General features: G+C 43.9%; 1 protein-coding gene across 1 annotated transcript in view; it reads right to left on the minus strand.

The window, feature by feature from the left end:
• Positions 1–13,541, minus strand: part of LOC311137674 (A disintegrin and metalloproteinase with thrombospondin motifs 20-like) — a gene marked incomplete at both ends in the record, with an annotated part of 157,378 nt that extends 143,837 nt beyond the window's left edge. The window contains 2 exons of the mRNA XM_084172202.1: positions 12,689–13,053; positions 13,451–13,541. Of these exons, the coding sequence (XP_084028328.1) occupies positions 12,689–13,053; positions 13,451–13,541 (456 nt within the window). The remainder of the gene's footprint in view (positions 1–12,688; positions 13,054–13,450) is intronic.
• Between the last annotated feature and the right edge of the window lie 239 nt (positions 13,542–13,780).

Below are 13,780 nucleotides of genomic sequence, written 5' to 3' on the forward strand. Positions count from 1 at the left end.
CTGGAACCAACAGGACCCTGAACAGCTTCTAACCCCAAGCCACAAGACTGCTAAATAGTTAGTCCGGGTAGCTATTTGGTTAACTATTTAACTATCTGCATTGACCCTTTTTGCACAAACTTTTTTTGACTCATCACATACGCTGCTGCTACTGTTTATTATCTACCCTGTTGACTAGTCACTTTATTCCTAGTTATACAGTCGTATAAAAAAGTTTGGGCACCCCTCTGAGGCTGCATAATAATTTACTCTGTCGTCACAGAAAATGATCACAGTGGCATGCCATTCATTTTCTAATAAAAGCTGAGTACTGGGGTATTGTCCAGACAAAGATTTTTAGTGTAGCAATATTAAGTTGTATGAAATTAAATCAGATGTGAAAAATAGGCTATGCAAAAATTTGGGCACCCTTGTCATTCTGTTCATTTGAATACCTTTAACTACTTAGTACTGATTAATTGGAACACACAATTGGTTTGGTGAGCTCATTAAGCCTTGAACTTCATAGACAAGTGCATCCAATCATGAGAAAAGGTATTTAAGGTGGCCAATTGCAAGTTGTTGTTCTCTTTGACTCTCCTCTGAAGAGTGGCAAAAAAAGTGGGGGCCTCAAAACAACTCTCAAATGACCTGAAAACAAAGATTGTTCAACATTATGGTTTAGGGGAAGGCTACAAAAAGCTATCACAGAGATGTAATCTGTCAGTGTCCACTGTGAGGAACATAGTGAGGAAATGGAAGACCACAGGCACAGTTCTTATTAAGGCCAGAAGTAAATGATTGTATTTTATTTTAACGCAAATTCTATCGTTTATATTCTGGAATGCCTGAAGAATTATTAATTATTTGAGTTGAGGACATTGTGTAAAAAGGGTGAGATGACAGCATCGTCCTCAGGACATCTGATGAGATGCCGGCAGTGACCGGGAGAACCATGAGGCGGTGCACAATTGGCCCAGCGTCGTCCGGGTTAGGGTAGGGTTTGGCCGGCCGGGATGTCCTTGTCCCATCGCGCTCTAGCAACTCCTGTGGCGGGCCGGGAGCATGCACGCTGACATGGTCGCCAGTTGGACAGTGTTTCCTCCGACAAATTGGTGCGGCTGGCTTCCGGGTTAAGCGAACAGTGTGTCAAGAAGCAGTGCGGCTTGGCAGGGTCGTGTTTCGGAGGACGCATGGCTCTCGACCTTCACCTCTCCCAAGTCCGTACGGGAGTTGCAGCGATGGGACAAGACTGTAACTACCAATTGGATATCACGAAATTTGGGGAGAAAAAGGGGTAAAATCACACAACATTAGCAAATAAATACAGACTGTGGCTTTAAAACTGTTGTTTTGATGGTATTTGAGAGTGCAATACTTTTCATCGTGACAGGATGGGGCTGCTGTCAGAGAAATGCAAATATTGATGTGGAGGATGAGTGAGGCCCTCACAAAGCTGCTTAGTTCAACAGCCAGCCACTCGCTGGCTCACTCGGCTGTGAGGACAATGGTAATTTCATACGCACACTTTAACAGGATATTGTGCAGTGGAATGTTATCTTTTGGGGGAAATTTCCATGACCATCTCCACAAGTGATCGGTGTTTGACAACGGAAAATATCCAGTTAGGACATGGAAAATAATAGCCATAACAGCCATAATAATAATGTACATTTCCTCTTTTCCGTTCACGATTGATGGGATAAACACTTGAACACACACACCATTGCATCTTGGAAAGCCTGAGTGTTGCAGGCCTAGCTATATGATGAGAGAACAACCTGAGCCCAAGTTCAATATAATGACTGGGTTGTAATAACATGACACAAAGCAGAGGAAACAAACTTTTGCAAGTTGGCAGAAGCTCTCTCTCTCTCTCTCCTTGTACACTGTGTGTAAACTACCTTGAGCGCAGGCAGGCAGCCCCACTCAGCTCCTCTGAAGGCAGTACAGTAGACAAATGAATGTGAATGTGAATGTGAATGTGCTGGCATTGAGCAGAGTTTCACTGTATCATTAAGAGGCATGGTACTGGCAGTATGTTCCGGGTGGAAGTGTTTGTACACAAGGCCATCAAGCAGAAGACATCTTGTAGCAGCCTATCCCATGCAGCAGAACATTATGTCAAAGTGCAGACAGACACTGTCAGCCTGAAGCACTCACTCAGGTACTGTGTACAGTAATGTCAAGGCTAATGTCAGCCTAAGCCTAAGGCATTCATCTAGGTACTATACAGTAACGTCAAGGTGAATGTCAGCCTCAGCCTAAGGCATTCACCTAGGTACTTTACAGTAATGTCAAGGTGAATGTCAGCCTCAGCCTAAGGCATTCACCTAGGTACTTTACAGTAATGTCAAGGACTGAGTGATTACTGAGTTGATGATCTAGAGACTGGGCACAATAGAGCCTGGGGACGAGACTGTAGTGATGCACAGACTGACAATGACCTACCTAACATTGTACAACTCTGTATGACATCTACCAACTTCTATCAGACCAAATCTGAAAATGAGGTAGTAGTACATTGTCAGAATGAGGAATGGACTTCATTGATTGATTTCATTTATTGGATAGTTAAAAGCAGAAGGCTGCTCCAGCCGGAGACAACATTCCATACATAAAACATTATTGAGGATAGAAACACAATAAAGCCTGGAGGCTTATTTCCATTGTGGTCCTCAAACTTCCATTGTGACCTTCATTTCCATTGTGATCTTCATTTCCATTGTTCTTCATTTCCATTGTGGTCCTCATTTCCATTGTGGTCCTCACTCCCATTGTGGTCCTCACTCCTTACTTCTTCCCATATTCCCACAAAACGTTCCCACACGGCTATACCCACACCAAGTGTCAAGTCTTTGTTTGCACAAACGAGGAAGCATGGTGTCAGGGGTCTAGTGTTAGTTCCTATTCACTTGGAAATCTGAAGATGAGGTTCAGATGGACAGACAACGGTTGCTGTTCAGGAATGGGTGCTGAAATGGGCCTTCGGTGGAGGGGACTCCACAGAGTGCTTCAGGTCAAAGCCATGGTTGAGGGGACTCCACAGAGAGCTTCAGCAGGGTTTTTTCTGGATCAAAAAGGAGCTTAGGTGGTGGGCGTGACAGGAAGCGTGGCAGTGGGGCATGGCAATGAGCGTGGTCGGCCTGTCGGCGCAGCTAATATTTTAGAGAATATTTTAGAGGCCCCCCATCTTGGTGGTGTAATGAATTTGTTTCATTTTTTATGCCAATTTCCTGCAATTCTACACATTTCTCCATTGAGCTGAGATACATTTTTGCAGTTTTAAAGCAAATTTCCTGCAATTCTATGCATTTTGCCATGGCTAATGCTGTGTTCTTTTGCTCAAACATAATAACAAAATGAATACTGCTAAAGTCATTGTTTTTGGAATTTTCAATTTTCCCTGACTGTCTAGCTTGTATTTTGTTGATTGTTAGTTCTCAATGTTTATATTATTAAAAAATATATACAGTATCTCACAAAAGTGAGTACACCCCTCACATTTTTGTAAATATTTGAGTATAACTTTTCATGTGACAACACTGAAGAAATGACACTTTGCTACAATGCTACAAGATGGCGTAGCAGTGCGTTCGCTTTTATTCATTGTCCTTGTGTAAATATCCCGTTTCTTGTTTTTTTGTCTATTTTTGTATATATTTCTCAATTTTTACTTTTCATTCTTTAACTAAATATACTTTCCTGCAACCCGCCTCACCCAACGTGGAAAGGATTCTATTATTTCTTTATAACTTTCATCAAGAACCTTAAGCTTGAAACTAGTGTAGCTAGGGTAGCTGCGACTGAATGGCTATTTGCTATTAGTCACCGTTAGCGTCTTCACCACTGTCCGTGGCCTACACTATCCACCAGCCAGCTCTAGCCTGGACAATTCGTCGGCCAGTCTGCACAGCGTGCTATCGACCCAGAGCTTATTGGACTTTCTGCCGGAATCACTGGACCCTAGCGCCGGATCATCGCAACCAGCTAGCTAGCTGCAACCTGTTGTTGGCTAATTACCATTGCCCTATAGCAAGCACCAGTTAGCCTTGAGCTAGCCTCAGGCCCATCTCCCGGCTATCTACCTCTCTGTCAACCGGACGGGACCTCCTAGTGTTGACACTGAGCCCCGCCGATCCAACACGACTGGTTTGCCGACGAAATAGTCTGATGTGGTTTCAACAGGCTTCCCGTTGCGACGACCACGAAGATCCATCTGCCAGCCCCGGCCCGCTAGCACACGCAAACTACAACTGTGCTCCCTGCTAGCTGTGCTGAAGCACCAATTTGAACTGCTCTCGGACTCACATATTGCTGTTCACTGGACCTTATGATCACTCAGCTGCACAGCTGATGCCTGCTGGACTGTTCCTTTACACGGTACCCTGTCCTGTTTATTCTGTTTAGCCTCAGCCCAAACTATATCGCTATTTCCAGTTGTTGTCTTAGCTCTCTCTAATAACACCTGTGACTGCTTTATGCCTCTCTCCCATGTCAATTATGCCTTGCCTATTGCTGTTTGGGTTAGTTCTTATTATACAATTTCACTGTAGAACCCCTAGTCCCTCTCAAACTGCCTCAAATAGTTCCTTTGTTCCACCCCCCATACACGCCGAGACCGGCTCAATCGGTGCCTCCAGTGACGCTATCTCTTTCATTGTTACCCAACGCTTAGGGTTACCTGAACTGTACTCATATCCTTCCATATCCTTTTCTGTACATAATGCCCTGAATCTTTTCTACAACGCCCGGAGAACTGCCCCCTTTATTCTATGTACCCAACGCACTAGAAGACCAGTTCTTAAAGCCTTTAGTCGTATCCTTATTCTAGTCCTCCTCTGTTCCTCTGGTGATGTAGAGGCTAACCCAGGCCCTGCAGCCCCCAGTATCACTCCTACTCCCCAGGAGCTATCATTTGTTGACTTCTGTAACCGTAAAAGTCTTGGTTTTCTGCACGTAAATATCAGAAGCCTCCTTCCTAAGTTTGAGTTATTCACTGCGTTAGCACACTCCGCCAACCCTGATGTTCTAGCAGTGTCTGAATCCTGGCTTAGGAAGGCCACCAAAAATTCTGAAATTTCCATCCCCAACTATAACATTTTCCGTCTAGATAGAACTGCCAAAGGGGGTGGAGTTGCAATCTACTGTAGAGATAGCCTGCAGAGCTCTATCATACTATCCAGGTCTGTGCCCAAACAGTTTGAGCTTCTACTTCTAAAAATCCACCTTTCCAGAAATAAATCTCTCACTGTTGCCGCTTGCTACAGACCCCCCTCAGCCCCCAGCTGTGCCCTGGACTCCATATGTGAATTGATTGCCCCCCATCTATCCTCAGAGTTCGTACTGCTTGGTGACCTAAATTGGGATATGCTTAACACCCCGGCCACCCTACAATCTAAACTAGATGCCCTCAATCTCACACAAATTATCAACGAACCTACCAGGTACAACCCTAAATCCGTAAACATGGGTACCCTCATAGATATCATCCTGACTAACTTACCCTCTAAATACACCTCCGCTGTCTTCAACCAGGATCTCAGCGATCACTGCCTTATTGCCTGCGTCCGTAACGGGTCCGCGGTCAAACGACCACCCCTCATCACTGTCAAACGCTCCCAAAAACACTTCAGCGAGCAGGCCTTCCTAATTGACCTGGCCCAGGTATCCTGGATGGATATAGATCGCATTCCGTCAGTAGAGGATGCCTGGTTGTTCTTTAAAAGTAATTTCCTCTCAATCTTAAATAAACATGCCCCATTCAAAAAATAAAGAACTAAGAACAGATATAGCCCCTGGTTCTCCTCAGACTTGACTGCCCTTGACCAGCACAAAAACATCCTGTGGCGTACTGCATTAGCATCAAATAGCCCCCGCGATATGCAACTTTTCAGGGAAGTTAGGAACCAATATACACAAGCAGTTAGGAAAGCAAAGGCTAACTTTTTCAAACAGAAATTTGCATCCTGTAGCACTAACTCCAAAAAGTTTTGGGACACTGTAAAGTCCATGGAAAATAAGAGCACTTCCTCCCAGCTGCCCACTGCACTGAGGCTAGGAAACACTATCACCACCGATAAATCTACAATAATCGAGAATTTCAACAAGCATTTTGCTACGGCTGGCCATGCTTTCCACCTGGCTACCACTACCCCGGCCACCAGCTCTGCACCCTCCGCTGCAACTTGCCCATGCCCCCCCCCGCTTCTCCTTCACACAAATCCAGACAGCTGATGTTCTGAAAGAGCTGCAAAATCTGGACCCCTACAAATCATCTGGGCTAGACAATCTGGACCCTTTCTTTCTAAAACTAGCCGCCGAAATTGTCGCAACCCCTATTACTAGCCTGTTCAATCTCTCTTTCGTAACGTCTGAGATCCCCAGAGATTGGAAAGCTGCTGCGGTCATCCCCCTCTTCAAAGGGGGTGACACTCTAGATCCAAACTGTTACAGACCCATATCCATCCTGCCCTGCCTTTCAAAAGTTTTTGAAAGCCAAGTCAACAAACAGATCACCGACCATTTCGAATCCCACCGTACCTTCTCCGCTATGCAATCCGGTTTCCGAGCTGGTCATGGGTGCACTTCAGCCACGCTCAAGGTCCTAAACGATATTATAACCGCGATCGATAATAGACAGTACTGTGCAGCCGTTTTCATTGACCTGGCCAAGGCTTTCGACTCTGTCAACCACCGCATTCTTATTGGCAGACTAAATAGCCTTGGTTTCTCAAATGACTGCCTCGCCTGGTTCACCAACTACTTCTCAGATAGAGTTCAATGTGTCAAATCGGAGGGCCTGTTGTCTGGACCTATGGCAGTCTCTATGGGGGTGCCACAGGGTTCAATTCTTGGGCCGACTCTTTTCTCTGTGTATATCAATGACGTCGCTCTTGCTGCTGGTGACTCTCAGATCCACCTCTACGCATACGACACCATTTTGTATACATCTGGCCCTTCATTGGACACTGTGTTAACAAACCTCCAAACGAGCTTCAATGCCATACAACACTCCTTCAGTAGCCTCCAACTGCTCTTAAACACTAGTAAAACTAAATGCATGCTCTTCAACCGAACGCTGCTTGCACCCGCCCACCCGACTAGAATCACTACTCTCGACGGGTCTGACCTAGAGTATGTGGACAACTACAAATATCTAGGTGTCTGGTTAGACTGTAAACTCTCCTTCCAGACTCACATTAAGAATCTCCAATCCAAAGTTAAATCTAGAATCGGTTTCCTATTTCGAAACAAAGCCTCCTTCACTCATGCTGCCAAACATGCCCTCGTAAAACTGACTATCCTACCGATCCTTGACTTCGGCGATGTCATTTACAAAATAGCCTCCAACACTCTACTCAGCAAATTGGATGTAGTCTATCACAGTGCCATCCGTTTTGTCTCCAAAGCCCCATATACTACCCACCACTGTGACCTGTACGCTCTTGTTGGCTGGTCCTCACTACATATTCGTCGCCAAACCCACTGGCTCCAGGCCATCTATAAATCACTGCTAGGCAAATCCCCGCCTTATCTTAGCTCATTGGTCACCATAGCAACACCCACCCGTAGTCTGCGCTCCAGCAGGTATATCTCACTGGTCATCCCCAAAGCCAACACCTCCTTTGGCCGCCATTCCTTCCAGTTCTCTGCTGCCAATGACTGGAACAAATTGCAAAAATCTCTGAAGCTGGAGACACTTATCTCCCTCACTAACTTTAAGCATCAGTTGTCAGAGCACCTTACCGATCACTGCACCTGTACACAGCCCATCTGAAATTAGCCCGCCCAACTACCTCATCCCTATATTGTTATTTATTTTGCTCATTTGTACCCCAGTATCTCTATTTGCACATCATCTGTTGCACATCTATCATTCCAGTGTTAATACTAATTGTAATTATTTTGCACTATAGCCTATTTATTGCCTTACCTCCATAACTTGCTACATTTGCACACACTGTATATATATGTATTTCTGTTGTATTTTTGACTTTGTTTTGTTTTACCCCATATGTAACTCTGTGTTGTTGTTTTTATCGCACTGCTTTGCTTTATCTTTAGCTTTTATTTCTTTCATCACATTCCCAGTGGGTCAGAAGTTTACATGCACTCAATTAGTATAGGGTAGCATTGTCTTTAAATTGTTTAACTTGGGTCAAACGTTTCAGGTAGCATTCCACAAGCTTCCCACAATACGTTGGGTGAATTTTGGCCCATTCCTCCTGACAGAATTGGTGTAACTGAGTCAGGTTTGTAGGCCTCCTTGCTCGCACACGCTTTTTCAGTTCTGCCAACACATTTTCTATAGGATTGAGGTCAGGGCTTTGTGATGGCCACTCCAATACCTTGACTTTGTTGTCCTTAAGCCATTTTGCCACAACTTTGCAAGTATACTTGGGTCATTGTCCATTTGGAAGACCCATTTGCGACCAAGCTTTAACTTCCTGACTAATGTCTTGAGATGTTGCTTCAATATATCCACATACTTTTCCTTCCTCATGATGCCATGTATTTTGTGAAGTGCACCAGTCCCTCCTGCAGCAAAACACCACCACAGCATGAAGCTGCCACCCCTGTGCTTCACGGTTGGGATGGTGTTCTTCGGCTTGCAAGCCCCCCCTTTTGCCTCCAAACATAACGATGGTCATTATGGCCAAACAGTTATATTTTTATTTCATCAGACCAGAGGACATTTCTCCAAAAAGTACAATCTTTGTCCCCATGTGCAGTTGAAACCGTAGTCTGTCTTTTTTATGGCGGTTTTGGAGCAGTGGCTTCTTCCTCGCTGAGCGGCCTTTCAGGTTATGTCGATATAGGACTTGTTGTACTGTGGATATAGATACTTTTGTAACTGTTTCCTCCAGCATCTTCACAAGGTCCTTTGCTTTGTTCTGGGATTGATTTGCGTTTTTCACACCAAAGTACGTTCATCTCTAGGAGACAGAACGCATCTCCTTCCTGAGCGGTATGACAACTGCGTGGTCCCATGGTGTTTATACTTGCGTACTATTGTTTGTACAGATGAACGTGGTACCTTCAGGCGTTTGGAAATTGCTCCCAAGGAAGAACCAAAACTTGTGGAGGTCTACAGGTCTTGGCTGATTTCTTTAGATTTTCCCATGATGTCAAGCAAAGAGGCACTGAGTTTGAAAGTAGGCCTTGAAATACATCCACAGGTACACCTTCAATTGAATGAAATTATGTCAATTAGCCTATCGGAAGCGTCTAAAGCCTTGATATAATTTTCAGGAATTTCCCAAAATCCCTGTTCAGGTCAAGGCCATGGTGGAGGGAACTCCACAGAAAGCTTCAGGTCAAGTCCAAGGTGGAGGGAACTCCACAGAGAGCTTCAGGTCAAGTCCATGGTGGAGGGAACTCCACAGAGAGCTTCAGGTCAAGGCCATGGTGGAGGGAACTCCACAGAGAGCTTCAGGTCAAGTCCAAGGTGAGGAATCTCTGTCTGTTGGCACACAGCTAGCAAAGACCACAGTCATGCCCTATAGGCTGACTCATCTAATGTGACGTACAGTAAAGACAGTCCATCTCCTAGGTTAAACAGACCATTAAAGTGTCTAGCATCGGATCTTTACACGGACATCCATCACTTGGCAGCTGACTGTAGAAATAGAGAGAGGGACATATGGGATACATAGGGGGCATTCTGAATGTACCCCCATTATGTTCCTTTAAACAGAGAAGTCCCTAGGACACACATTTCCCACGGTGTGAGTCGTCCTCTAGATTCCTCTCAGCACCTTCAGAGTAATTATCCACAGGCCAGGATCTTTCTCCTGTTTCCCACAAGTCACACCACACTGTGAAAAGATACAAGGCCCCTAGCCCCCCCGGAGGGAAGCCTTTAGGCATCAGAGAGAAGGGAAACTTTCTTCTCAAAATGACTCTTTTGTTTTAGAGGCTTAATCATCCCTTAATGACCTCATCACACCAAAATGTGCTTGTCCAACGAAGCCCCAGCAGCCTCCACTCTCAGAGACCAGGCCAACACGTTTATGACCCAATAGCCTAGAGCCATGGGTGTACTGATGCTCTCTCTGTGCCTATTGTCCTGTCGTTCTCAATGACTGATGATAACATCACAGAGGGTACTAATAAACTTTACGGATGCAAACACATTTGGAAAGGAGCTTGAAGTCATATATTAATGTTTGGAAAAGAGCTTGAATTCATACAGTACATCAAGTTGGGCAGAATGACAATCAAATCTTGTAAATATTATATCTTATTTATTCTTTTTCCAGAAGGTGAGGTACTGTCTGTATGTACGGTATATCTGAAGGCATCCACTGAACATGAAAGTACATAAATAAAAGAGGTAAGAGAAGGGTGTGATTCACTGGAAACACAATCAGTTGATTATCTTTTGTGCTAGTTAATTTATACATCTGATACATGGCCAGTGCCAGTTACCCCAGGCAAAACCCCTTTGAGGTCAAACCCTGCCCCTGTACAGTAACCCTATCTGACCCATAAAGTAATGCCTTCAGCACAATCTGATTCTCTCACGCCACTGAAACTTCAATGAAGTGACAAGGGAGTGATGCAAATTCTAATCTAAATTATATTATTCTCTAACGACTTAGTTGTAAGCCAATTAACCCCCAATAACTTCATTATAGCCCTATGAGATAAGAGTCCATGTATAAGACAGAGATACACAATGAAAGTGTCCAGAGAGTATAGTGGGTAGGCTAAACATCCCTGATGACATCATACACGGTGTCATTGTAGAACACAACAGGGTTATTAAAAGTAAATATACACTACCAGTCAAAAGTTTTAGAACACCTACACATTCAAGGGTTTTTCTTTATTTTTTACTATTTTCTACATTGTAGAATAATAGTGAAGACATCAAAACTATGAAAGAACACATGGAATCATGTAGTAACCAAAAAAGTGTTAAACAAATCAAAATATATTTTATATTTGAGATTCTTTGCCTTGATGACAGCTTTGCACACTCTTGGCATTGTCTCAACCAGCTTCACTTGGAATGCTTTTCCAACAGTCTTAAAGGAGTTCCCACATATGCTGAGCACTTGTTGACTGCTTTTCCTTCACTCTGCGTTCTGACTCATCCCGAACCATCTCAATTTGGTTGAGGTCGGGAGATTGTGGAGGCCAGGTCATCTGATGCAGCACTCCATCACTCTCCTTCTTGGTACAATAGTACTTACACAGCCTGGAGGTGTGTTGGGTCATTGTCCTGTTGAAAAACAAATGATAGTCCCACTAAGCTCAAACCAGATGGGATGGCGTATCGCTGCAGAATGCTGTGGTAGCCATGCTGATTAAGTGTGCCTTGAATTCTTCATAAATCACAGACAGTGTCACCAGCAAAACAACCCCACAGCATAACACCTCCTCCTCCATGCTTTACGGTGGGAAATACACATGCGGAGATCATCCATTCACCCACACCGCATCTCACAAAGACACGGCGGTTTGAACCAAAAATCTCAAATTTGGACTCCAGACCAAAGGACACATTTCCACTGGTCTAATGTCCATTGCTCGTTTTTCTTGGCCCAAGCAAGTCCCTTCTTCTTATTGGTGTCCTTTAATAGTGGTTTCTTTGCAGCAATTTGACCATGAAGGCCTGATTAACACAGTCTCCTCTGAAGAGTTGATGTTGTGATGTGTCTGTTACTTGAACTCTGAAGCATTTATTTGGGCTGCAATTTCTGAGGCTGGTAACTCTAATGAACTTATCCTCTGCAGCAGAGGTAACTCTGGGTCTTCCATTCCTGTGGCGGTCCTCATGAGAGCCAGTTTCATCATAGTGCTTGATGGCTTGAAGAAACTTTCAAAGTTCTTGAAATGTTCTGTATTGACTGACCTTCATGTCTTAAAGTAATGATGGACTGTCGTTTCTCTTTGCTTATTTGAGCTGTTCTTGCCATAATATGCACTTGGTCTTTTACCAAATAGGGCTGTCTTCTGTATACCCCCCATACCTAGTCACAACACAACTGATTGGCTCAAATGCATTCACTTTTAAGAAGGCACACATGTTAATTGAAATGCATTCCAGGTGACTACCTCATGAAGCTGGTTGAGAGAATGCCTAGAGTGTGCAAAGCTGTCATCAAGGCAAAGGGTGGCTATTTGAAGAATCTCAAATATAAAATATATTTTGATTTGTTTAACACTTTTTTGGTTACTACATGATTCCATATGTGTTATTTCATAGTTTTGATGTCTTCACTATTATTCTACAAACCCTTGAATGAGTAGGTGTTCTAAAACTTTTGACCGGTAGTGTATGTGTATACATATATTCCAAGAGGCCAAGGTTATGTGTCATTCCGTAATTGACACAATACAAATAAACAAAATGTGTGTCCAAGGTGTTTAATCATTTTTAAAAACACATGTATGTCACAGATACCCACTTTGGAAACAATATCCAGCAGAGGACATTATGTAAATCGTGTGTAATAGCAGCATCACCCCAGTGGTATTACTGCTGAATAGGCACAAGATGGGATGCTGCCCTGCCCCTGTCCCTGCTCACACTGTGGTCAATGACACATGTCAAGCCACACATGCTCATGTTACACGTATGCACTTCACTAGTGTGTTATAGGGGATATGCTTGGAATCCGTTGACATGGGAATTGCCAGGGAGACTTGTCAGCAATGTCTGATAAAAAGTATCTACATTTAGAGTCATACTCACAAGGCCAGTGCACAGACTGAAGACTGCAGTGGATTCAATCTTGGCGTTGACGTGTCCGCGAAAAAAGCAGTGCCGCATATCACTGAGGTCTTGTTGGCGGGACTCTGTTGCATTGCTGTGTTCCGCTCCCAAATGTGTCACAGTGTACGTGGGGGCGATAAAACCGGAGTCGGCGGTTAGATTGAGATGAAAGCGTTGTCCGAATGCGTCAATTCTGTAGTGGACACGTAAACCAGCCGAATAATCTGCATTTACACTTCTCCGTTTCCTTTTGTAGTGCATCTTGTGGGGGAATGATTCTCCAAAATCATTTATCCGCAGCGGGGTGATAATTTCATAGGATGACAACTGTTTGATGAAACTTTCTAAAAGGCAAGGAAAAGTGCATTTTAGATTATAATGGTAACAAATGTAGCCAATAGAGATGTCAATTTAACAGTTTTGAACATTCAACTATTTAATATGACAACATGTAAACTACAATGTACTGTTAATCTACTGGCATATTTTCTCAGTGCCATTTAGCCTACTAAACATGTTAATCATACTCTCAGATATCCCGTGTAGCTCAGTTGGTAGAGCATGGCGCTTGCAACGCCAGGAGTTGTGGGTTCGAATCCCACGGGGGACCCGTATGAAAAAATTTATGCACTCACTAACTGTAAGTCGCTCTGGATAAGAGCTTCTACTAAAATGTAAATGAAAAATATCGCATTTTAACCGGGTGGATCCTACCATAAATCAAAAAGATAAGTAGGCTACCTTGTTTCGGATGTAATCGGTATTCCAAGGAGTTCCGGACAAGTGCTGACAGATGACACATTAGTCCAACCAGCCAGATTGCAAACTGCATGATTTCCTCAGCAAAGAAACCACGGGCTCTCGTCTCCAAGGCAGTCGTATCCTTCTCAAGCGGCTCTCCTCTCTCCTTCTCCCGGCTTCAGCAACAGGTCGTGGGATCTGCGGAGGCTCTCTGCAGCATAAGTCTTGCAAAGTGCATTGGCCTCATCGCATTACTAAACATGAATCCACTATCCTCTGCAAACACGCACTATTTACGATACATTACAGAGTATTTTATGCCTAATGTGA

This window comes from Coregonus lavaretus (assembly GCF_964263955.1).
Source record: "Coregonus lavaretus genome assembly, chromosome: 11".
Lineage (NCBI taxonomy): Eukaryota > Metazoa > Chordata > Actinopteri > Salmoniformes > Salmonidae > Coregonus > Coregonus lavaretus.